General features: G+C 38.9%; 1 protein-coding gene across 26 annotated transcripts in view; it reads left to right on the top strand.

Annotated features, from left to right (window-relative positions):
• CADPS2 (calcium dependent secretion activator 2) overlaps positions 1-26,075 on the top strand; it is a 592,957-nt gene that overhangs the window by 230,805 nt on the left and 336,077 nt on the right. For all 26 annotated transcript variants that reach the window (XM_038405345.2, XM_038405323.2, XM_038405244.2 and 23 more), the window contains exon 6: positions 8,789-8,910. In XM_038405345.2, coding sequence (XP_038261273.1) covers positions 8,789-8,910 — 122 coding nt within the window. The remainder of the gene's footprint in view (positions 1-8,788; positions 8,911-26,075) is intronic.

Below are 26,075 nucleotides of genomic sequence, written 5' to 3'. Positions count from 1 at the left end.
AGTTCCCTCCCCTCCACCCCCGGAGGGAGGGGGACAAGTTTGCATGCTCAGTAAGAGCCTGGAAAGAAACTTCCCGAGCTCCTGCTTGAACCTGGCCTGGAGTGTTTGCTGCTGGAGCTGGAGCCCAAGCTCCTGCTGCTCTGGAGGAGCAGCTCAGTTTTAAAGGGTTATACTTCCCACATATCACCCTTGCAGCCAGGGGGCTAGAACCAGCTGCCTGTTCCCACCCCACTCGCCGGACAGCCTCTTACAGGTAGAAGATGAAGATGCTGAAGTTTGCAGGCACAGCTGTGAGCCCCCACTCCGAGCAGTCTGCCCTGAGGAGCATCCCATAACATCTTGTTCAGAGTTGCATCTTCCGTGCTCATTATTAATATCAGCAGGGAAGACAGTTTTTGAAATTAGCTGTTTTCTTGAGGAAAATCCAGGAATCTTTTTGAGAATACTCTGGAAGAATTGAAGGCCTTGATCCTGCAATCTGTTCCATATGGGTGCATTCTTGCACCCACATTGAATCCAAAATACTGCAGTAGGAGAGCACGAGGACATAAGATTTCAGGATCAGGGCTTATGGCTATTAATTCAAACCCTATACCAGGAAATATAGCCTCTCCTTGTGACAGTAGTATGAGTAAAAAGAGGGACCAAAGTTTGTATTTGACACCTTTACATGTGCTGCATTTAGAGCGCATTCAGTACATTTGAGAATAGGTACATGGATTGACGAAAGTGCAACTTGGAATATATTATTGTTTTAATTTTTTTAAGTAGCTTAAAATAAACTTAGAAGTGTGCATATACTTCTTAAACAATTGTTCTTTTCTAAGCAATGTGTCTTTAAATAAAAAGCTTTCAGTGTTGTTATTGGGGGAGCTGTAAGTGATCCTTATATTGAAGTTGCCTAACACTTCCCATTACAGCCCCTTGTTTTCAGTTGTTTATAATTTGGCTGTTTGGGCTACAAATATTTCCCAAGTCATATATGTACACCTGTAATCACAAACATTCCGAGCATCTTGGATTCATTGTTAATTGGCTATTTACTTAAGTAGCTGGGATTTTATTTGCATTATGTATATCCTTCATTTAGGAAGACTCACGCTTTTTCACAGAGCATGAAATGTGTAAAATGTCCAAAATGTTCAAACATAGGTATTTCAAATTAAGTTCCTAAATGGTTTTCAGAGATGTGATGAAAATTGGAGTTGTAGGTGCTCAACACCTTTGAAAATGTCATTTTTTTAGGTGTTTGAAAACCTTAGCCTGTATTTTTAGGTAGGTTTAAATTTTGCGTCTGTGAACGGGACAGATTGTGCTTCTTTAAGGAACTGCTCTTTATCAGAGCTGATTGAAAAACAGAACTTCTGCCCTGTGGGAAATTGCAGTATTTTGCCATTTGGATTTTATCTTAATTCAGGAAGCAAAAGCAAAATATCAAAACTTTTTGCAAAATAAGAAATTTGCATTTGGGAATGTTGAAATTATTCATTTTGACATTTTTGATTTGATTTCCTTCCCCTTTCGATGCCATCTCTCTCCCTGTGTGTGAGCAACTGTGGTGCCCTGAGGAAGCTGAAGTTTCCTCTTTCCTCTGGGTTTGTTTCAGAATCAACAATTCCTGTGAAGCACTGCAGCTGCTCAACTACAGTGAGAGACTGCAGTGCTTCCTGGGAGGTGAAGTCTGACCAGGAGACTGGGACTGTTTGGAGAATGGAAACAGGAGGGACATGTCACTACTATTCCCATGATGCATTGCAGTGGCTCAGGCAGAGGGAGAAATTCTGAAACTAAATGTTTCTCATTTCAGGTCAGGTCTACTTTTGCAACTGAAGCACATTTATATTCTTCATGGAAAATTTCAACAAAGTTGATCTGTATCAGCAAAAAATTTTGGTTATGATGAAACCCTGTTTTGGGGAAATATTTCCTTTGAAATTTTTCGACCCTTTACCAATAATTCAATGTCCATAATTGTTCCTATTTATTACTGTGTCTTCTAGAAGTCAACAGTTATAGTGCTTCTTCAACAACTAAAATCTTCAACAATTCTCTGCTGTACCTATTGCATGTACTTGACATGGGTTGATGGCATTAGTTAACCAAGTTATGGTTAGAAGTGAACTTTTGAAGAAATGCTTCAATCTACATTGACTAAATGTTTTAAATGATATTGTCTTCTGTTCTGTGTACCACCTAAACTGTCAGTTCTGAAGTCATTAGGGAATTTAATTTATACACTAGACTTCAGAGCACAGTGATTAGTGGACACTAGTAACAGTTTTCTCTCAATTTTTTTTAAGACTTTAATATGCTAATTCAGAACTCTCACAATTAAGGAAAAATGCTATGACCATTTTCTTTGCCATTATTGAGCCATAAAGTAAAATGCAAATGCACACTGATCACATTGATACTGTACCTGAACTGATAGTAATAATTTATTTGAGATTGTTTAATGCAGGAGTTAACCTCTCAAGTTTCTTCCATTTGATTTATTTTTAATAAGATGCAAAATGATAGGAAGATTCTGATTGATCCATGCATAATGCAAAAATGTGTCTAGCATTCTTGTAATGGGAGAGGTTTTTAAGAGCAATTTAAATCCTTAATTACTTGGAAAAGAACAAAAAGAGTAGGGCTTCTCCTCTACATGCAATATTCATATGTAAAAGGCTAACAATTTTTTTTTTTAAAGAACAATAGTCCTTCATTCCATGCATCAAAACAGCAGCAGTTCATCAGCTAGACAGGTACATGAGTGGTTGTGTTAGTGGTAAACTACATGAAATGAATGAGCCATTATATAAAACAATACATACCTCCCTTGTTTTCACCAAACCCACTTAAGAGAGTGAATGCAAAGCCTGAAAATAGTGCCATTAGTATCCATAGCAAATATTGGTTGTTTAGCTCCTGCAATGCTTGTCATACACAGAAAATATCCTATTTTATAAAAAGAGATTGATTTTTACCGAGTAGATGTTGAGGGTTTAATGGGAAGTCAAAAAAAAAAAAAAGGCTTTCTGCAACTTTCTTTAGATTTCTAGAGATGGATACAAATTTTACACCATGAGGAAATAAGGAAATATATTGAGATTAGCTGAATCACAACAGCTAATAAATCTAAAAATCAAAAGAATCATGAAAGCTAATAAATCTAAAAGATGCCCAGAGATGAGATGAAAAAGAAGAAATCAAATTTTCTTGTAAATGTTGTATGTGAGGTGAATATAGTTTTTCCACTAGAAACTTATCCAGCTTACAATGAGGAGTCCGGTGGCACAGCTTGTTTTATCCAGCTTGTTTTAGTGAATTTACAAAGCTCTTCTGGCCTTTTCTGTCACTGACAGGCTCTCTACCGGTCAAGAGGCTACAGTTCATTTTTGACAAGTCAAAAAGTAGATTAGTTTTCTGAAGTGTTATTGCATGGATAGCATTTTTTCAGCATGGGAGACTTATATTTTAAATGCTGTGTTAAAAATCTGAAAGCCAGATTCTTGCCTGAGATCGATACACGCACATCCTAATCACTTAAAGCTAAATCTCAAAGAAAAAAAAGGGGGGAGGGGGAAGAAACTAAGTTGAAGCTGACATCATAGATTTTTTTAATTGAAGCATAGTGAATTTATTCCTCTGTATACACGAAGCAGGAGATAGACAAAAACTGATCCACTCTCTAAAGTATGAAGTGGTATCCCTGAAGGAAAAGCAGGATTATGCTAGTACTGCTGTATGCAGTTTATAACATCTGAATGCTGGCAAATTGAGGACCTTAAAATATCCAGTCCATACTTCTGGAGGAAGTGGTTAAATTAGGGAATCTTTGTCAGATACGCTGAACAACTATTTGAGAATTATGAAAGACAAAAAGAACATAGGGAATCTATTAATGCTATTTAAAGAATAAAACTAGGAAGCGGGTAATAAACAAGCCCTATATCTTGATTTCAACAGAGTGGAAGATATTGGGAACCAGCACTGTCTACAAGGATAGAAATGAGAAGGGGTCACAACTGAAAATGATAAAGAGGTAGAAACTGAGGCTAAGGAATGGGGAAATAATAAAGGAATGTAGCCAAAATTTTATATGGAGGTTAATGCAAACTATGCTCTCTACACAGTTAAGATTTCAGATTTTTTTTTTGGTCATCACAATGAGATTTTCCCACAGGATAAAATGTAAATAGCTAGCAACTTTAAATACAATGATTTCCTTAAAGGGACACTGTCAGCTTTGAAATGGAATCCATTTCAGCTATTTACATCTGCCCTTTCATCATACTGCCAGTTCCTATAATTTTACAGCCACATTTTCCTACTTTTAAAATTTTTGTGCCTTCTCTGTGTCTGTTTGAAAGACCCACATAATTAAAAGTCACTATAGTGCAATAGGCTACACACACAATGCTATCAGATTCACAAAGTAAACAAACAAAAAGTAGAATGAGTACTTTCCCTCTAATCACTTTCGTGGACAGTAATCTTAGTTATTCCACATCACAATAGCAGGTAAACAGTGTAATTCTGAACTACCGTTGTTTTTCTTTCGGGTCACTGAAATACCGACCACTTCCCATGTTAACAGACATTTTTCTGCTTTCTAAGAGGCTGGATGCTTTCCACACTCTTTCTGCCCTTCAAAAATAAACACTAAGAGCAGGAGGGGTGTGTGTGTGTATGTTAAATGGCCTACATTAATCATCAAGGCAAATGTACTGTACAGTTTAGGAAACCTCTGAGAATATTCATAGTATTCAAAGTTACTGCAACTGAGCATCATAAGCAATCTGGGTTGACTGTATTAAAATCACTGTTCAGGCATGCATTCGTTTCTGACTTGGATTATAATAATGTTTCATTCCAGAGTTTAGTATTTGTAAGCAGGCAATTTTTCGTTGTATAGACATTTTCTATGCAGATGGTATCATCGTTTTATGAAACAGAGTGATTGTTTCGCAAGCTGGAATTGTTATAAGAGGACCTTTTTACAACAACTTGAAACAAAAATGATAGAAATAGTGGCAGAAGATGCCTTTTTAATATCTTGTCTGTTTCAGCTACTAAACAGGTATAGGAGAAGAATACAATACAAACAAATAGCACCTAGAAAGCTGTTTATCACCTAATGAGAATATGATGATTTCCTTTCACCTGGAATTGTCTTGACCTTCTGGTTTTCTGTTCCAAGCATCCAGAATTAATATCAGAGACAAATGTGCCTTCTAAGTAAAATGGAAACTGAAGAAGAAAACAAAAGCACATCAACATAGAAATGAGCTGTCATAAGAGTTGCATTCAACAGAGTTATTCATTTGGCATGAGAAAAGGAAGCATAAGGAAATTATTAGGTACCATAATGTTTCAGTGCCTCAACTAGAGTTTATGAAATAATGTATTGAGCATGGAGCTCATAAAAGACAAAGATAGTAATTCATAAAGCTATGATGTAATTGTTGTTCTTTACAAAGCTCTGTAGATATCGGTGGTACTTTTCAGTTAAAAAATGCTTTGAGTAGCCCAATACCTGTCACCCCAATGTGCGGTTATCTTAGCTTTATCCATTTCACAATGCATGCTGTTGTGTCAAGGTATTGGAGGCTTTATGGTACATTTTACCATTAGCTATGAAATCCCTTGCATTCTCCCCCCCCCCCAACTTATCTTTAAAGGTGGGTTTTTGTAAGTGAATAGAAATAAAAAAGCCAAAGTACAGATGTTAGAGAGACAAGATATGTGAGGCAATGTCTTTTTTTATTGGACCAATGTCTATTGGTGAAAGAAACAAGCTTTCAGGCTACACAGATATCTTCTTAGGCCTGGGAAAGGTAGTCAGTGTCACAGCTAAATACAAGGTGGAACAGATTGTTTAGCATAAGTAGTCAACCCATATTGTAAGAAACTGTTCAATGTGAAGTGGCCCATTAACACATCTGCAGTCATCGGACAAGAAAGGGTGGGTGTGGTTACTGGGTTACAGAGTGTTATAAAGAGCAATAAATACAGTGTCTTTATTAAGACCATGATTTTTACTGTCTAACAAAGTTATGAATTTAAGCTCCCAGGTTTGCCTTTTGAAGGCATTGTTCAGGTTTCCTCTGAGGATGAGGACTGAAAGGTGAGATATGGAAATATTGTTTTGTGAAAGGTGTTCGTCCACAGGTGCTAAGGGGTTTAAAAGTGATGAAAGACAAAAGCATCATATCACCTTTGGGTAAGATAAATAGTGAATAATCCTACACTCTCCTTCAGCTTTTTTAGGGACCACATGTAGGTGTGGATGGTCATAGGTCTGGCATTGGTAAACTCAAAAAGGTTCAGCCACTTGTTTAGCTGCAACCTCCAACTGTATTTTCCCCTGAATTATTTCCTTGTCCTTTAATAGATTTCACGTTTTTCTGCCCACACAACCAACCTCTCTGCTCATATGGGATCTCAAAATTTTCTGAAACAGGTCCGCAAAGGAGTCATTATCCCCCTCTGCTGCCGTGCCTCTAGAGCTTGAGGCCACCAGGCTCTTAGTTCTCCCATGAGCAGAGAGGGGACCTGTCACAGTAGTAGCCAGTGCTGCGTGGCCCTTGTGAGGCAGCTGGAGCCTGCTGGAGGCAAATCTTAGCAGCCGTCACATGGCCCACAGCCTCCTCCAGGCTTCCAATCCCAAGTAACAGCATCCCACTCCAGGGCTGTTGCCAGCGATCCTCCCTCTACTTGCGAGTGGGTGAGGGGGGCAAGGCTCTGACTCGCTGCTGTTGCAATGTGTTTCAAAGTCCCCCTGCAGTTTCTATTACCCAGCATGTTGCCTGAGGGGACAGATGAAGAAAACGTGTCTCTCTCTCTTTTCTGCTGTACTGACCTCTTCCTGAGCAAACAGAAAATCTGGGCTATTATCTTTGTGTTACACAGCTGTAAAGAGGTAAACTGGAGCACAGAGAAAAGCTCAAAGCCACAGAAGAAATATGTGGTGCGGCTGTGAATAGAATCCAAGTCCTTTGACTCCCCGTCTTGTGCTTTAGTCACAAGAACATCTTTCCTCTCATCATAATGCGTTATTGTCTGGTATCCATAATTGGTCTGAGTCTCTCATTATTGGGACAACTACTATACTTTCTGTAAAGATTAGCTAATATTGAAAAATAAGTACAATGACACAGTTTTCCAACTAGATTAGAATTTTGCATGTCAGTTCATAATACAGTAAAAATCAAGGGTATGCATTTTGTTTATAATATGTAATGTCATTTAGCATTAAGAGGAGCTGCACATATGGTTTGAGAGGAAAATATAACCTCAGTTATTTAGAGTTTTTTTGCTTTACAGGGACATTTTCAGTTTAAAGATGACTTTTTTTGCTTTTGAGATACATCTTTGATGCTTAAAACTGAAAGTTCTGTATACATCTTGTTTGTTTTTCTACAACTTATTTTCATATGGAAATGTTTATACAAATTGGAAGAGTTTGTGGACACATCCTAGGGCTTCCTATTTGTTTGTGTTAGTATGATGATATCATCCTGCTTATGTGCCACTCTGGAAGCAATGAGAACTTACTTCTTCACCATCTAAAGAAACTGCATATGATAGAGGCTGTTCATATGTATATTTTAGAGAAGTGAATGTGAACAAATATGTCATTTTTTTAAAATCAAGACAGCTTTAAAATGTTTCTTCAGTGAGTATATTAGTAGAACTGCTGGAGAAACTTTGGGTCAATTTATCCAATTTTTCACTTAGAAAGAAAAATGGAAAAAAGTTGAGACAATGTCTAAACATCGCATTTTGACATTTTCCAAACAAAATGTTTCTGTTTTTTGTTTTGAAATGATTTCTGTTCTGAATTTTGTTTTATTTTATATTATATTTATAAGTTTAAAAAGTTAAAATTGAAACAAAATATTTGAACTGACCTGAAATGAAATGATTTTTTAAAAATAATTTTCCTTTGCAGAATTTCAAAATTTTCTGTTTTCACTCCAATTCAGATTTGAAATCCTTTGAAAAACAGAACTTCCGTAGTATTTAGCTGTCTATTTACAACATGCTACATTTTTGACCCTCTCCAGCAACAGTTAGATACTCTTTCTAGTAAACTGAAGAATATAGACTTTTTTTTTACAACAAAGGATAAAGATTAACAACTAAAATAAAATTGTCATAAAAGATAAAACTCCATTTTTAGTTATATCTTCTGACACCAAAATTAAAAGCAACCCTCTGGAAACTATCCATCCATTTTACAACAAGAAAATTACTAACACTTTTATAGTGTAACATATGTTCTTCATATCGTTTGTACCTCTTATTTATTAAAGGCCTGATGTAATGCCCATTAAAGTTAATGGAAAGATTGATTGACTTTATGTGCATTGGATCAGCCCTTAAAACTCTGAAAACTGTCTTTTTTATGAACACTTATTTCAGCATTTGCTTAAAAAATTGTAATCTGTTCTATCATTTAGACCTCAATGTAAACACTAATTTTAAATGTAAGTACTTTACATCAATGTTTAATTTGATTGACAAGAGAGATTTCAACAGATACCCAAATAGAACCCTATTGAAGATTTATAGAGCACAAGGCCTAACTTTACATTCTTTGTTCCTTAATTGCTATAGTATATATTACTTAAAGATTAGAATAAGAGGAAAATATAAATTCATGTCTATTTATAGAGACTCGAATTAATTATTTGGTTTTTTTGTGTGTGGCAATTTAATACCACAATATCTGTGTTGTTTAACATTTTCTAAAGTCTGATACATAAATTGTTTTTGTTCCTTTCTTCTTGCTTAGATTGTTATAATGGAAGTGCAAGGTTTAAAGTCAGTAGCTCCCAATCGGATTGTTTACTGCACAATGGAAGTGGAAGGAGGAGAGAAACTTCAGACAGATCAGGCAGAAGCATCCAGGCCACAGTAAGCTCTTCTAAAATTGTTTTTTATAAAATATATTTTCTTCACAGTGTGGAAGACTCTACAAGAAGTTTTGGAGAGACCTTTAAAAAGAATGAGACATTACAAAAGTTGGTTGGTTTAGTATTAGAGCACTATAGTGATTTTACTTGGAACAACAGTTGAACTCTTGTCCAATGTAGAGGGGAAATATAACATATAAAACACTATGCAGTGGGGCTGTAGCTATGTTGGTATCAGGATATTAGAGAGACAGGGTGACTGAGGTAATATCTTTTAGTGGACCAACTTCTGTTGGTGAGAGAGACAAGCTTTCGAGCTACAGGATCTGAAGAAGAGCTCTTTGTAGCCTGAAAGCTTGTCTCTCTCACCAACAAAGTTGGTCCAGTAAAAGATATTACCTCACCCACCTTGTCTCTCCAGTACAAAACAATAGTTAAATATAACAGAACAGGTAAACAAAACACTTGTAAACTGTGCAAAGAAAAAGATGCTTATTAAAAACATCATTAAAATATGTTTTAAGTCTGTGTGAACAAAGCAATTGGAGGCTGTGCTCTTTTCTGTATCGTCTGACAATGCAAACCTTTTTATATAAATTAGCCTGAGATAGGTTAATATGAAGGCTGCCTTGTGGAGTTCAACTTGCACAACCAGTGGAAAATCAATACTCGGTAATCAATCCTCACAAAGCTTACTCACCTGCTGAGCTTATTTCATTTTAAATGATAGGATTCACTTCTTTCATTTAATTTTTTAAGGAAGTGGACTCAGAGGAGGAAAGTATCGAACCATTGTAGTTGAACTAGTCAGAGTGGCATAGAGGAAAAAAATAAGTGTGGTTTTGGTAGATTTGTTGACCTCTGGCTGCATATTGACTTCACAAGCTTTTTCCTCTGTTAAAATGTCACTTGGAATCTCTTGCAGATATGTTTTCAGATAGATTGTGAGGGTTTTACTAGCACCTTTGTGTGTCAATTTAATAATTGCTCTCGCTAATATTTCTAAAAGACAACTTAAACTCAGATGTGAAGTTGGCTTCAGTTCAACTCAAATCACAAATATAAAATTCCGTTAGGCCAAATTGTAAGCATGTAATTTTGATTGCGTGCCTCTTTTCTATAAAATTTCTATAAATCAGTAAACTTTCTCCTTGCATTGTGCAGGAAACCTATCATACAGTTTTAGACCCATGGCCTTTCTAGTCCAGCATCTTTCCTCTGATTGTGGCCCAATACCTGATTGTTCAGTGACAGCAAAAGGCAAAACCATCACCCTACCAAAGTAATACATCTGGCCAATTTTACAGTTCTGTACATGGGTAGGACAAGGTGAAAAATGCAGTGCAATTGAATTTCATAACTGTTTCACAGTTAGAAATTTTACATTAAAGAAGTGTCATAGTGGATGAAGACAGGAGAAAATGAGGGTGATAAAGTACTGGTAATAGCAAGCACTTGTAGGTAGATCAGAACTAGAGGGTTTCAGGCTGCATATCTGAAACATCTAAGTCAGTGAATAGTGGAGAGGCAGATGGCCAGATTCTTTCAGACAAATGTTATCAGGTGAACAAAGGAATAATCTCTGACAGGGAATGAGGAATTGAGAGATGTCCAGTACTATAGAATGGGGGTACATGTTCGAAAAGAAGAGAGGAGATTGTGGACGTATATGTGGGCACAGCCCTAGGCATTTGCAGATATTGTGACTGCAGGGTTATCATCAATAGAAACAACTCTTAAAGCTGATGTGTTTTTTGTGATCTTCTGAATGATCTGAGGAACCTTGTTTCATTGTAAGCTGGGGGACTTGTATTGCATTGGGGCTGCCCAGGTGTGGTGCAGTGAAAAGGAAAGAAAGTCCCTGAGAAAGAGAGAGATTTTTGTAGTGTAACAGAGGGAGTTAAGAGGAGGCCATAGAGGAGGATGTTCAGGTAGTCAAAGCATGAAATTAACAAATTGTATGTTTAGCCGCATGTGAGGAGGAGGAAGCTCTCTCCCTGGAGTTGGAGGCCCTTGATCCAGAGAATGTCTTTTCACGCATGTTGGCAGTATTTTAATATCAACAAAGTAAAAAAGCAGCAAGAGCGAACATAAAAACATTGTAAAAGCAAATAAGTAGCTTAGCGTTTAGCCAGCGTTTAAATTCAGTAGCTGACAGTTTGCCCCATGTCTCCACAAATACAAGTTAAAAAAGAATGAGATTGGCTTGTGTACACAGCATGGAATTGGGAAAGGTTTAAAAAAAACAAACACATTAGTAACAGAATGGAACTGATGTGCAAGACAAAGGCCTTAACTACACTAGTGCCACATAGTTCAGATTGTGAGGGTGCAAACTAGAGTCACCAAATGACAAGAACAAAATATCAGGACACATGGTGGGGGCAGCCACAGGCTCACCCCCCTCTCCCTCCTACCAGAGCCGGCTCTAGGTTTCTTGCAGCCCCAAGCAAAAAAAAAAAAAAAAAGTCGGAGTGCCACCGAAGCAAAATATAGAGACAAATGGCATCCTCACCATACATAACTAGGGACGTGGGACAAACAACTAAATATTGGGACAGTCCCAATTTTATCGGGACGTCTGGTCACCCTAGTGCAAACAGCAGTGTGCACCAAAGTGTTGTGCTGAAACATCCCCTTGTGGAGACTTGCGGGTGCCAACTAAAAGGTTCCTAGATCACGTTAATGGAACCCCCCTTCAGTATCGTCTGTGTTTGCCTGATTCTTGGGGAAAAGAACCTTTTTGCCTAACAGTATCTAATATCTAAAAGTTTACTTATAAGAGAAAAGAAAGAGGTAAGAGTTAAAATGGTCAAAGGAATCAAATACATTCAATAATTGCAAGGGTCTTTGAACAGGTTTTAAGCAGTGATGGAATAAATTACTAGCTTATTAAGTCTCTTGTTGCTTCCAAAAGATTGGAAGATCCTCATTCCTTCGGTTAGAATGCTCCCATTAGTGTAAGTCCATAGTCCAGAGATCAGAGCAGGAAAGAGATAAAATGGAGATGCTTCCAGGGCCTTTTATACTTTCTGCCATGTGGTGGGTCTGCTCTTAGTACAGTTGGTGGAAAAGTACAGGCACAAGATGGTGTCCAATGTCACATGTGCTTGCATGCTTCGATAAGTCATAGCAAGGGCCATTACCCTTATTCTGGCTAGAACCTCCACAGGAAAGTCCATCAAGTGGGGATAAGCTTTTTCCATGGCCCATTGTGTTCGCTGATGAGCCATTACTTTGAATAGTCCCTTCACAATGTGCTGGCTAGACTGGATGTAAACTACCTTGTGGGTGTTACCACAGGAAGAAACACATTTGAAATACAGGTAAATAGTTAATATTCATAATTTCAGACACAAAAACGATACATGCATACAAATAGGATAGTTGTATTCAGCAAACCATAACTTTTCCATTGACACCTTACATGACTTATTTTGTACAAGATTTATTTGTTGCAATTATATTTCAGTGGTAGCAACAATGATCTACATCAGTGGTTCTCAAACTTTTGTACTGGTTATCCCTTTCATATAGCAAGCCTCTGAGTGTGACCCCCCCCATAAAGAACATAAGCACTTTTTTATATATTTAACACCATTATAAATGCTGGATGCGAAGCGAGGTTAGGGATGGAGGCTGACAGCTCACGATCCCCCATATAATAACCTTGCACCCCCTGTGGGGTCCTGACCCCCAGTTTGAGAACCCCTGATCTACATGGTAATATTTTAATCATATAATGTCACAGTATGCTAGTATCAAATGCACACTGTATAAGATAGGTTTTCCTCTCTTTTAATAAGATATATAACTCTCCACACTATATATGCATTATAGTAGGCCAAGTGTTTAGCAGTGATTCTAAAGTGCTAGATATCATGGGCATATGAACCTATGGCTTGCTAGGACCTAGTTTAAAAGGTATATTGCTTCCTCTCATACCAGCCCTATTTAACTTTTATTACTACCTGAGCAATATTTATTAATGCATTTCAACTGCTTCCAGCTTTTTAGCCCTTCAAAAAAGCCCACCAAGATAGAGAATGACCTTTTCTGCCAGAGATCAGTTAAGGAGTACCTTTAGAAGAGCTTCCTCCATTATACCAACGTAAGCATGGCTTTATTGCTTTGATGCGATAGGGGTCCATCTTTTAGAACAGTGTTTCCCAAACTTGGGACGCCGGTTGTGCAGGGAAAGACCCTGGCGGGCTGGGCCAGTTTGTTTACCTGCCGCGTCCGCAGGTTCAGCCGATCGCGGCTCCACTGGCTGCGGTTCGCCGCTCCAGGCCAATGGGGGCTGCGGGAAGCAGATAAACAAAGCGGCCCGGCCTTCCAGGGGCTTTCCCCGAACAAGCAGCATCCCAAGTTTGGGAAACACTATTCTAGAATAACAAATATCCAACACTGATGTCATTTTTTTGCTGTTATAGATGTTGACATTGCAAGGAAGGGGAGCCAAACCTACATTTTAATTTATCTGTTACATATGTGTATATTTGGATTAACTGCACTACCTTAACTTGAGAAACTGTATTTCAATATTATTTTAGCTTGTAGTCTTATAGTTTACTACTGTTAACTTTCTCTTCCTGATTTTGTTCTTACACCTTTTGCTTTTCTGTCTCTGGAAGAAAAAAACTCTTTGGAATTTCAGAATCCAAAAAATTGCTGCTAGCTGAAATATTGTCAACTCTTGATGTGATTAGCTAGTTCCAGAAGTCAAATTACATAGATTCATAGATACTAAGGTCAGAAGGGACCATTATGATCATCTGTCTGACCTCCTGCACAACGCAGGCCACAGAATCTCACCCACCCACTCCTGCGAAAAACCTCACCTATGTCTGAGCTATTTAAGTCCTCAAATCATGGTTTAAAGACTTCAAGGAACAGAGAATCCTCCCTCAAGTGACCCGTGCCCCATGCTACAGGGGAAGGCGCAAAACCTCCAGGGCCTCTTCCAATCTACCCTGGAGGAAAATTCTTTCCTGACCCCAAATATGGCGATCAGCTAAACCCTGAGCATACGGGCAAGATTCACCAGCCAGATACTACAGAAAATTCTTTCCTGGATAACTCAGATCCCACCCATCTAATATCCCATCACAGCCATTAGGCCTATTTACCCTGAATATTTAAAGATCAATTAATTACCAAAATCACATTATCCCATCATACCATCTCCTCCATAAACTTATCGAGTTTAATCTTAAAGCCAGATAGATCTTTTGCCCCCACTGCTTCCCTTGAAGGCTATTCCAAAACTTCACTCCTCTGATGGTTAGAAACCTTTGTCTAATTTCAAATCTAAACTTCCTGGTGGCCAGTTTTTACCATTTGTTCTTGTGTCCACATTGGTACTGAGCTTAAATAATTCCTCTCGCTCTCCGGTATTTATCCCTCTGATATATTTATAGAGAGCAATCATATCTCCCCTCAACCTTCTTTTAGTTAGGCTAAACAAGCCAAGCTCCTTGAGTCTCCTTTCATAAGACAAGTTTTTCATTCCTCGGATCATCCTATTAGCCCTTCTCTGTACCTGCTCCAGTTTGAATTCATCCTTTTTAAACATGGGAGACCAGAACTGCACACAGTATTCCAGGTGAGGTCTCACAAGTGCTTTGTATAACGGTACTAAAACCTCCTTATCCCTACTGGAAATGCCTCTCCTGATGCATCCCAAGACCGCATTAGCTTTTTTCACAGCCATATCACATTGGCAGCTCATAGTCATCTTATGATCAACCAAGACTCCGAGGTCCTTCTCCTCCTCCATCGTTACTTCTAATTGATGTGTCCCCAGCTTATAACGAAAATTCTTGTTATTAATCCCTAAATGCATAACCTTACACTTCTCACTATTAAATTTCATCCTATTACTATTACTCCAGTTTACAAGGTCATCCAGATCCTCCTGTATGATATCCTGGTCCTTCTCTAAATTGGCAATACCTCCCAGCTTTGTATCATCTGCAAACTTTATTATTACACTCCCACTTTTTGTGTCAGTCAGTAATAAAAAGATTAAATAAGATTGGTCCCAAAACTGATCCTTGAGGAACTCCACTGGAAACCTCCCTCCAGCCTGACAGTTCACCTTTCATTAGGACCCGTTGTAGTCTCCCCTTTAACCAATTCCTTATCCACCTTTCAATGTTCATATCGATCGCCATCTTTTCCTATTTAACTAACAATTCCCCATGTGGCACAGTATCAAACGCCTTACTGAAATCTAGGTAAATTAGATCCACTGCGTTTCCTTTGTCTAAAAAATCTGTTACTTTCTTTAAAGAAGGAGATCAGGTTGTTTTGGCATGATCTACCTTTTGTAAAACCATGTTGTATTTTGTCCTATTTACCATTGACTTCAATGTCCTTAACTATTTTCTCCTTCAACATTTTTTCTAAGACCTTGCATACTACAGGTGTCAAACTAACAGGCCTGTAGTTACCCGGATCACTTTTTTTCCCTTTCTTAAAAATAGGAACTATGTTAGCAATTCTCCAATCATACCGTTTAAGTGCAGTAAAATCTATAGTCACCTACTGCTTTGAATTATATCAAAGCAGTGTTCTTCAGTTCACTGTACAGTTCAGGGTTTGTTGGCATCACAACTGATTTGCTTAAAAATGATGCATAACAAATACCTAAATTTTAGTAATTTTATTGAAGTGATACTGAATCTAAAAGAGTCTCGGTCTTCATATCATGCATTTAATAATGCCATTAAGATTATTTTAAGGTCAGAAGTTTCAAAAAGGTTCATCTGTGGTGAACAGGTAAAGTTGGACTTTCGAAGTCTAATTGGGTGTACTGTTACACTCCCAATAACATTATGTTCTTTGAGATGGCCTCTGCATGTTTCCACTTGAGGGAAGTACCTTTCTCTGTCCAAACTGCATCTTTGGGAATCTCTGTCAGGGGCAAGAGGAAGAGGCGGGAAATCTCTAAATCAATGAGCACTGAACAATGTGCGGAATGAATTTTGTTATGTACACCAATATGGAGGTGATGTGTGACACATCACCTCCATATTGGTGTACATAACAAAATTCATGTGGTGGGGGTGGGGTCGAGAGGTTTGGAGTGTGAGGGGGCTCAGGGCTGGGGTACAGGATTATTGGGGCGTGGGGGTGAGGGCTCCAGGGTGGGGCCAGGGATGAGGGGCTCAAGGCTGGGGCAGATGGTTGGGGTGCGGTGCGGGGGTGAGGGCTCCGGCTGGGTATGCAGGCTCTGGGGTGGAGCAGGGTTGAGGTGTTTGGGGTGCAGGCTGCCCAGGGGCTACGGCTGGGAGAGAGGACTCCCCGCAAATCTCTCTCCCTGCAGCAGCACCTGGGTTTGGGTGGGGGTGGGGAGAGGTGCCTCTTCCTCAGCCACAGTAGGTCTGGGGCAGGTCCGTCCTGGGGCCAGTGGGGAAAGGCGCCTCTCCCCGCCTGAGCCCCTGCACAGGGCTTAACAGGCGGCTATGCGGTTGTGCATCTTTGAGGGAACTTAGGCACTAAAGCCTCATTGGTACCAAGAGGCTCTGTTCTGTAAAGTGAGCCTTTCCTTTCCTAGAACATGATGGTTTGTAGACAGATTCAGGTTTCAAAGCAATGGTTGGAGTTCCCCTTTCCCTATAGCATTGAGGGGCTCAGGCGACTGTCCTGTGACAGTGATCCAAACTAGAACTATTTTCTGACACAGTCAGTTCTCAGATGTGTCAAGCCCATTCCTGTTGAGAACTGCAACATTGAAAATCCATTTTAGGTCTGTGGCAGGCATGACATCTCTTTCTGTTTACTTCGAGCTAGGTGTGCAATTTTAGAATCTGGTTGGATTGTGTGGCGTTCAAAGGGGTCATTTTAAATTGTGTTGGGCACCAAGTTATTTTATCCCCAAAATTACTTAATATATTAATCTAGGGGAAAAACAAAAAAGGTAGGCCAGCTCTTACTAATTGTTTCTCTTATTGCCAGCTCAGGAGTATGGCTTTTACAGAACTCAGGACATTACGGTCAGGACTAAGCAAAATAATCACAATTATTAACCTTGGCTATTTTAGTTATGGCATGGTATTTCACAATGGTTATATCTGAGCTATAAAAGTACAGCAATCTCTCCCTTTAAACAAACCAAAGAGATTTTGGTGTGCTTCAATGTTCTTTTAGTGCTCTGTCCTTCAGTCAGTTTCATATTACAATGGTCTTCTGTCTCCATCTCAACTTAGTTTGATTTAATGTGAAAATGCGTACATATAATGGCTAGTGCATTGAAAATCTCAGTTCTGATATGAGTACAAAGCCATAATCAATATCCTTCTATTTGGGCTACATGTTCAGATTGTCTTTGCCAAATTAAATTCTCTGTTCATACAATACTTATTTAACACATTGAACTAAAATTATTCCATGCACTCAGGAAATGGGTATCACACAGGTAGTGATCACCTGTGAAAATTTTGGTGTAAATGACTTGCCCAGCATCACACTGGAACTCTGGTAGAGGCAGGGATAGAATCCAATTCTCCAGGGTAGCATTCAACTGCATAGCATGAAACTGTCCTTTCTCTTCCTCTGCCTCATTCACTGCACATCTTCTGACTTTTGCAACAAATGAAATAGGGATCCTACAGACAACAGCCTTCTTTACTACACATCCCTGATTAATCCCCAGAGAAGGTCCATACTGTGAAAGATGTCACAAATATTCTGTCTGTGCATCATACCATAAAGGAACAATTCCAAGGTACAGCAGCTGAGAACCAAGAACTTCTTGTATATATCATGATTTTTCAACTAGAGATAGCCAATATGTTTTCATAATGCTTTATGTACTCAAAGTTCGGCACAAGCAATTAAAAAAAATCACCTAGCTACCAGATTACTCATTGAATGTGGTCTTGAATAGATTATAGAGAACAAAGATGACAAACAGATGTTAGATTAGGCTTACAAAATCATGAAAGTGTACCAGACCAGCAGCAAAATCTACTCACTTAATACCTACCAACATACTCATGATCATGGGGAAAAATATTTTATTTGGCATTAATAAAAAGGGCAAATAGCATGTGTGAAGTGGTTTTTAGGAGGAATTTGATGATGAAGACTAAGGCCCAGATTTTAAAATCAATAGGAATTGGGCATCTGGGTATTTTTAAAAATCCAGCTAGGTATCTGTCTTGATCTTTAGGTGATTAAATGCGTTTAAAAATATAAACGCATTCTGTGTTCTTTAAGTTTCCAACCTGAGAACATGATATGTATTTTGTGAAACATTTTTCTGTTAAAAGAGAGATATTTAACAAGAAATATTTTCAGATATTTTAAAAAAATGCTTTCTCTCTATCTCAGTAGATATATAAAGCTTAACTAACTGTAAAAATCTGATTTTACTTTTCACATTTTTTGCATGCTGATGCGTTACATTTTCCATTTCATTCAATTTGTGATCATGTTTTTCTACTTGTTCTAATACCCTATCACAATACTGATTTGCTTTAAGACACTACAGGGGAATGTTTATATAGAACAGCTAAATATAGAATCATAGAATTGTACAGGTGGTGGGGCCCTAAAAAGTGCTGAGGCAGGACTGAATATATCTAGACCATCCCTGACAGGTGATTTCTAACCTGTTCTTAAAAACCTCCAATGACAGGAATTACACAATCTTGCTTGGAAGCCTATTTCAGTGCTTAGCTTTCCATATAGTTAGAAAGTTTTTCCTAACATCGTAACAAAAGTTTTCTTTCTGCAGATTAAACTGATTACTTCTTGTCCTACTTCAGTAGACATGGAGAACAATTAATCACCACCTTCTTTATGAAAGGCCTTGACATATTTGAAGACTGTGATCCAGCCCTCCCTCAGTCTTTGTTTCTCAAGACTAAACATGTCCAGTTTTTTTACCTTTTCCTCATAGGTCAGATTTTTTAAATCTTCTATCATTTTTGTTGCTCCGCTCTGGACTTTCTCATATTTGTCCACATCTTTCTTAAAATATGGCATCCAGAACTGGATACAGTACTCCAGCTGAGGCCTCACCAATGCCAAGTAGAGCCGGACAATTACCTCCTGTGTCTTATGTATGACACCCCTGTTACACACCCCAAAATTATATTAGCCTGTTTTGCAACTGCATCACATTGTTGACTTCATTTAATTTATGATCTACTATGAACCCCATATCCTTTTCAGCAGTACTACCATTTAGCTAGTTATTCCCCATTTTGTAATTGTACATTTGATTTTTCCTTCCTAAGTACTTTTTGCTTGTCTTTATTCAATTTCATCTTGATTTCGGACCAATTATCTAATTTGCCAACGTCTTTTTGAATTCCAATCCTTTCATCATATATGCTTCCAACCCCCTTGCCCCAGATTGGTGTCATCTGCAAATATTATAAGCATATTCTCCGCTCCATTATCCAAGTAATTAATGAAAATGTTGAATAGTAACAGACCCAGGACAGACTCCTGTGCGACCCTACCAGATATGTCCGCCCATTTGACAACAAAACATTGATAATTACACTTGGAATATGGTCTTTCCACCAGTTATGCATGCCCTTCATAGTAATTTCATCTAGATCCCATGTCCCTAGTTTTCTTATGATACTGTCATATGAGAGTATATCGAAAGCCTCACTAAAATCAAAATATATTACATCTACTGTTTCCCCCTTCCACTAGGCCAGACACCCTGTCAAAGAAGGAAATTAGGCTGGTTTGACATGACTTGTTCTTGACAAATCCATGCTGGCTATTACTTATTACCCTACTATTCTCTATGTGCTTACAAATTGATTGTTTAATAAATTGTTCCAGTATCTTTCCAGGTATCAAAGTTCGGCTGGATGGTCTATAATTCCCCAGATCCTCCTTGTTGCTGTTTTAAAAGATAGAAACTAAATTAGCCTTTCTGCAGTCCTTTAGGACCTCACCCATCCTCCATCAGTTCCTGAAGATAATCAGTAAATAATAATTCAGCTAGTTCCTTAAGTACCCTAACCTGAATTTCATCAGGCACTGCTGACTTGAATACATCTAACTTATCTAACTTACAACTACAATACATGCCTGCTGAAGTGAAGAAACAGATTGACAGAGCCAGAAGAGTACCCAGAAGTTACCTACTACAGGACAGGCCCAACAAAGAAAATAACAGAACGCCACTAGCCATCACCTTCAGCCCCCAACTAAAACCTCTCCAGTGCATCATCAAGGATCTACAACCTATCCTGAAGGATGACCCATCACTCTCACAGATCTTGGGAGACAGGCCAGTCCTTGCTTACAGACAGCCCCCTAACCTGAAGCAAATACTCATCAGCTACCACACAACAAAAACACTAACCCAGGAACCTATCCTTGCAACAAAGCCCGTTGCCAACTGTGTCCACATATCTATTCAGGGGACACCATCATAGAGCCTAATCACATCAGCCACATGATCAGAGGCTCGTTCACCTGCACATCTACCAATGTGATATGTGCCAGCAATGCCCCTCTGCCATGTACATTGGCCAAACCGGACAGTCTGTACATAAAAGAATAAATGGACACAAATCAGACGTCAAAATTATAACATTCAAAAACCAGTTGGAGAACACTTCAATCTCTTTGTTCACTCAATTACTGACCTAAAAGTTGCAATTCTTCAACAAAAAAACTTCAAAAACAGACTCCAATGAGAGACTGCTGAATTGGAATTAATTTGGAAACTGGGCACCATTAAATTAGGCTTGAATAAAGACTGGGAGTGGATGGGTCATTACACAAAGTAAAACTATTTCTCCACGTTTACTTCCCCCCCTCCCCCACTGTTCCTCACACGTTCTTGTCAACTGTTGGAAATGGCCCACCTTGATTATCACTACAAAAGGTGTTGTTTTTTTTCTCTCCTTCTGGTAATAGCTCACCTTACCTGATCACACTCTTTACAGTGTGTATAGTAACACCCACTGTTTCATGTTCTGTGTATTTAAAATCTCTCCACTGTATTTTCCACTGCATGCATCCGATGAAGGGAGCTGTAGCTCATGAAATCTTATGCTCAAATAAATTAGTTAGTCTCTAAGGTGCCCCAAGTACTCCTTTTGCAGCTTATCTAAACATTCTTTAATGTTTGCTTTTCCTATTTGAGCTTAACTTCTTTCTCCTAAAATGGCTGTCCCCCGGTTACATTTTTAGATGTGATTTCATTGAACTTGTTTTCACAGAGCGCAAAATAAGTTCATGTAAAACCCTCTTTAAAAAACAAATTATGCATTCCAGGAACATAATTATATAGATGTACCTTTGAATGATTTTTATGGGAAATACATATATGTATAAATCTTTGTTTTGTAACTGGTAGTTCATTTGGACCAGGGTGGTTTTGGTATAGCATCTACAAAAGTTAGTCAAATAAGCATTACATCTTTGAAAATAATTTGGGATGTGAGTATTATCAGAGTGGTAGTGATCATGACATAGATAGTGTATATTCACTTTTAATAACTAATTTAGGTTCAGGTTTTTGTATAACTTTCAACACTGTTCCTATTCTGTTTCTCAGATGGTTTGGAGATAAATTATTGTATTTCTAAAGGGATACCTACCTTCATGGATCCCATTGTTTTTGGTGTTAGTAAAACTTTCCTTTCTGGATTGTCATGAGTGGGGTCAGTCATGGACAAGGATTTAACAGATCCCCCTTCAAAATTAAGATACTATGAACAGAGAAGCCAGATATGCCTGTCTGGTATCCAGCTGTGAAGAGAAAAAGGAAACTGAAATGAACTGATCCACCTTTTCTGAAACACCATTTTGTCCCAGCATATTTTGCTGGGCTCTGAACAGAAGATGATGGAATGCATTTTTATCATGTCTGTGTACCAAACTAATAGTGAATGAATTTCACAAAAGATGTATTGATTCAGTGGAGCGTTTAAGCCACAATTTTATTCAATTATGTCTTACCAATTGTTTACTTTTTTAGAGGCAAGAAATAGCCACTAATCTGTTTGAGAGTAGAGAAGAACAGTAATGGTCAGGAGAGAGAGAGAGACAGTGGGTCTCCGCAGTAATCAGGCTCCTACACTACACTGTATTCTGTCATTGATCATTATCCTGTAAAATACTCTTGTCTAAAAATGCTTTTTTTCCACACAGAATTTTTTCTTTTTCTGCCACTGGGAAATATAAGTACTTTTTGTATGTGCTTTTAAAAACAAAAAAGAAATCCTCTACTTTTATGATTTCCCCCTCTAGGTTTTTAGTTACCAAAATTATGGCTACTCAAAAGGAATTTTTACAGCTCTACTATAAAAGTGTAGTATTGTGTCGTTCAACAATTTGGGCATGTGGAGAAGGGAATTAACTAAAGTTCATAGAATATCAGGCTTGGAAGGGACCTCAGGAGGTCATCTAGTCCAACCCCTGCTCAAAGCAGGACCGATCCCCAACTAAATCATCCCAGCCAGGGCTTTGTCAAGCATGACCTTAAAGACCTCTAAGGAAGAAGATTCCATCACCTCCCTAGGTAACCCATTCCAGTGCTTCACTACCCTCCTAGTGAAAAAGTTTTTGCTAGTATCCAACCTAAACCTCCCCCATTGCAACTTGAGACCATTGCTCCTTGTTCTGTCATCTGCTACCACTGAGAATAGTCTAGATCCATCCTCTTTGGAACCCCCTTTCAGGTAGTTGAAAGCAGCTATCAAATCCTGCCTCATTCTTCTCTTCTGCAGACTAAATAATCCCAGTTTGAAGAACAGCTTTCCGCACCGTGTAGAGTTAAGCACAGGAGTTTATTATGCACAGCTCTGGCAGAGTGTTACTTTGCTTATTAGGCTTAGAGACACTGCAGAACAATTAATTACAATAGATTATATAGGGTGCTCATTGGGTGGAGAGAAGTGACGGGGATGGGTTTTCCCAACCCCTGGATAGGTTTTAGCAGCGAGACAAGATAAGCACAATAAGCCAATGGTCTAAAAAATTACATATTGGCTCTGCCCAAGGCTTAAATTAACATATGCTGACACGCATGTAATTACCCCCAAACTATTTTTATTAAAGTGTATACGTTAAATCCTAATTTTGGGGTCCAGGGGAATGAGGTAGCAGCTTTCCTGGTTGACCAACAGGTACATTTCTAGAGATTTAAAGCAAAAAAACAGTAATTAGTACTTAACAATAACAATTGTTTGTAAGTTTACCTTGCATTTTTGTAGGCTAGGATTAGCATACATTTGTGTGGGGAGGGTGTCATAACTCATGTCAATCATATTAGGCCTTTTTTCCGAACTCCGTCTGGGATATGAGGATATTGTACCACAATTTCCTCCTTGCATTAGGGAATAACCGTGAGGCCTTTCTCAGTGCTTTATGTGTTTATAATTCGCAATAGGGACGCCCAATTACATTTGGAGTTATACTGACTCTGCTTACTGACTTGAAACACACAAGGTTGTATGTTTACCCCAGCTCTTTTTTAGCCATGAAAAGTTTTTAGCAAAAACTGCAGTTAAGATCTTATATCCACAGCAAATGGATTTTGGCCCTTCAGTGCCTGCTCTTGACCCAAGGGTTTTTTAACCGCCAGGTCAAATACAACATTTTTAAAGTTACTTCGGAGTTGCCGGTAAAATATTAACACCATCAGGAAAGTTAGGATGGACACTCCCCACATATTTCAGAGTAGCAGCCATGTTAGTCTGTATTCGCAAAAAGAAAAGGAGTACTTGTGGCACCTTAGAGACTAACCAATTTATTTGAGCATACGCTTTCGTGAGCTAGAGCTCACTTCATCGGATGCATTCAGTGGAAAATACAGTGGAAAGATTTATATACACACACAGAGAACATGAAACAATGGGTATTACCATATACACTGTAAGGAGAGTGATCACTTAAGATGAGCTATTACCAGCGGGTAGGGGGAAGGAAGAAAACCTTTTGTGGTGATAATCAAGGTGGGCCATTTCCAGCAGTTGACAAGAACGTCTGAGAAACAGTGGGTGATGTGGGGGGGAAATAACATGGGGAAACAGTTTTACTTTGTGTAATGACCCATCCACTCCCAGTCTCTATTCATGCCTAAGTTAATTGTATCCAGTTTGTAAATTAATTCCAATTCAGCAGTCTGTCGTTGGAGTCTGTTTTTGAAGTTTTTTTGTTGAAGGATAGCCACTCTTAGGTCTGTAATCGAGTGACCAGAGAGATTGAAGTGTTCTCCAACTGGTTTTTGAATGTTATAATTCTTGACGTCTAATTTGTGTCCATTTATTCTTTTACGTAGAGACTGTCCAGTTTGACCTATGTACATGGCAGAGCGGCATTGCTGGCACATGATGGCATATATCACATTGGTAGATGAGCAGGTGAACAAGCCTGTGATAGTGTGGCTGATGTGATTTGGCCCTATGATGGTGTCCCCTGAATAGATATGTGGACAGAGTTGGCAACGGGCTTTGTTGCAAGGATGGGTTCCTGGGTTAGTGGTTCTGTTGTGTGGTGTGTGGTTGCTGGTGAGTATTTGCTTCAGGTTGGGGGGCTGTCTGTAAGCAAGGACTGTCCTGTCTCCCAAGATCTGTGAGAGTGATGGGTCATCCTTCAGGATAGGTTGTAGATCCTTGATGATGCATTAGAGAGGTTTTAGTTGGGGGCTGAAGGTGATGGCTAGTGGCGTTCTGTTATTTTCTTTGTTGGGCCCATCCTGTAGTAGGTGACTTCTGGGTACTCTTCTGGATCTGTCAATCTGTTTCTTCACTTCAGCAGGTGGGTATTGTAGTTGTAAGAATACTTGATAGAGATCTTGTAGGTGTATGTCTCTGTCTGAGTGATTGGAGCAAATGCGGTTGTATCATAGAGCTTGGCTGTAGACAATGGATCGTGTGGTGTGATCCGCACATTCTTTGGCAAAATAGCACCCAGATCCATCCCCAGGGGATTTCGTTACCTGAGATTGCATTGCCCATAATTGTTGATTTAACCTCCACTGCCTGATTCCGTGCCTTAGAGTACTTAACACTGGCCTTGTTCATGGTCTCCCCTATCCGAATGTACCTCAGACAGCCTTTTCCAATGTGTTTTTGGGCCTTGGCCACCAACTCCTTGAGCTTCGCCTGCAGGGCCAGAAGACCCTTCTTTAGATACTTACTGCCATAGTGCCATTCCAGATTTCATGCAAGGTTACTCATCATTGACGGAGTACAGTGGAGCCGTGTCCCGTTAACAGTTGCCCTTTGGGGGTCCATGCACATGGATGGATGTGTCGAGGGGCAGAGATTTTCGTTTAACTTGATGGAGTGGTTTTGGGCAGTTACACATCAGCTCCATGTGCACCAGTTTTTCAGTGACGGCCACCTCAAACCTAGACAGATTTGTTAGAATATTATAAGGGCATATACATAGAATTTCCTTATTAGGGTGGGTGCAACATTCAGTAGGGTACAGTGCTTTTCTGGCGACCTTGGAATATTCAATGCTTTTTATTTTACTAACATGACCTTTCCTCCATACTGGCAGGGAGGTTACCATTCTAGCTCGTTGTGACTGAGGGATTTCCAGAGGCACTAGGAGACTGAAGATTATACAATGACCTGTCCAAATCTTTGGATTCTAATTGATTTTCTGTTTCCCCATTCCCATGGAGGGATACTGGGGAGATGGGGTTCCACCACGTCCATAAGGGCTGGGTGGACCTGGCCATTCAGAGGATTGGTTACAATTCCCTGTGTGGTGATGACCAATGCTTGCCCTGCCCTTTAACAACTTTATTTCAATCCCTTTATTTTGGTACCATTTATTAACAGGCTGGTGAATTTTTGACCTAGGTATTTTGTTATATTTAATGAGGTGGATACAGAGTTTGACAGATTCTTTAAGCTGTTTAGGATTAGTTAACTGGCCCTATTAGTATCCAGTCGTCCCTTTTACATGGCATACTACTTGCGTCCTTTATCATGCACCACTGGGGCAGCAGGAGCCACAGCAAGAATTTTCTTATAGTTACCCTTCAGTTCTTTTTCCTGTTTACCTGTGGAGATATTGTTAGTATTGGCAAGCATTGGTTTAAACAGTTTACACTGATTTTGGTGCCTTTGAAATGTTTTTATTTTTTTCTAATTTTTAAATGCAGGTTTGTTCAAACTGCTGTTATTATTTAGCTGGGTTTTATTTATTTTTTTT

This window comes from Dermochelys coriacea, chromosome 1 (genome assembly GCF_009764565.3).
Source record: "Dermochelys coriacea isolate rDerCor1 chromosome 1, rDerCor1.pri.v4, whole genome shotgun sequence".
Classification (NCBI taxonomy): domain Eukaryota; kingdom Metazoa; phylum Chordata; order Testudines; family Dermochelyidae; genus Dermochelys; species Dermochelys coriacea.
The sequence above is the reverse complement of the archived record's forward strand: the minus strand, read 5'-3'. Positions and strand labels throughout refer to the sequence as shown.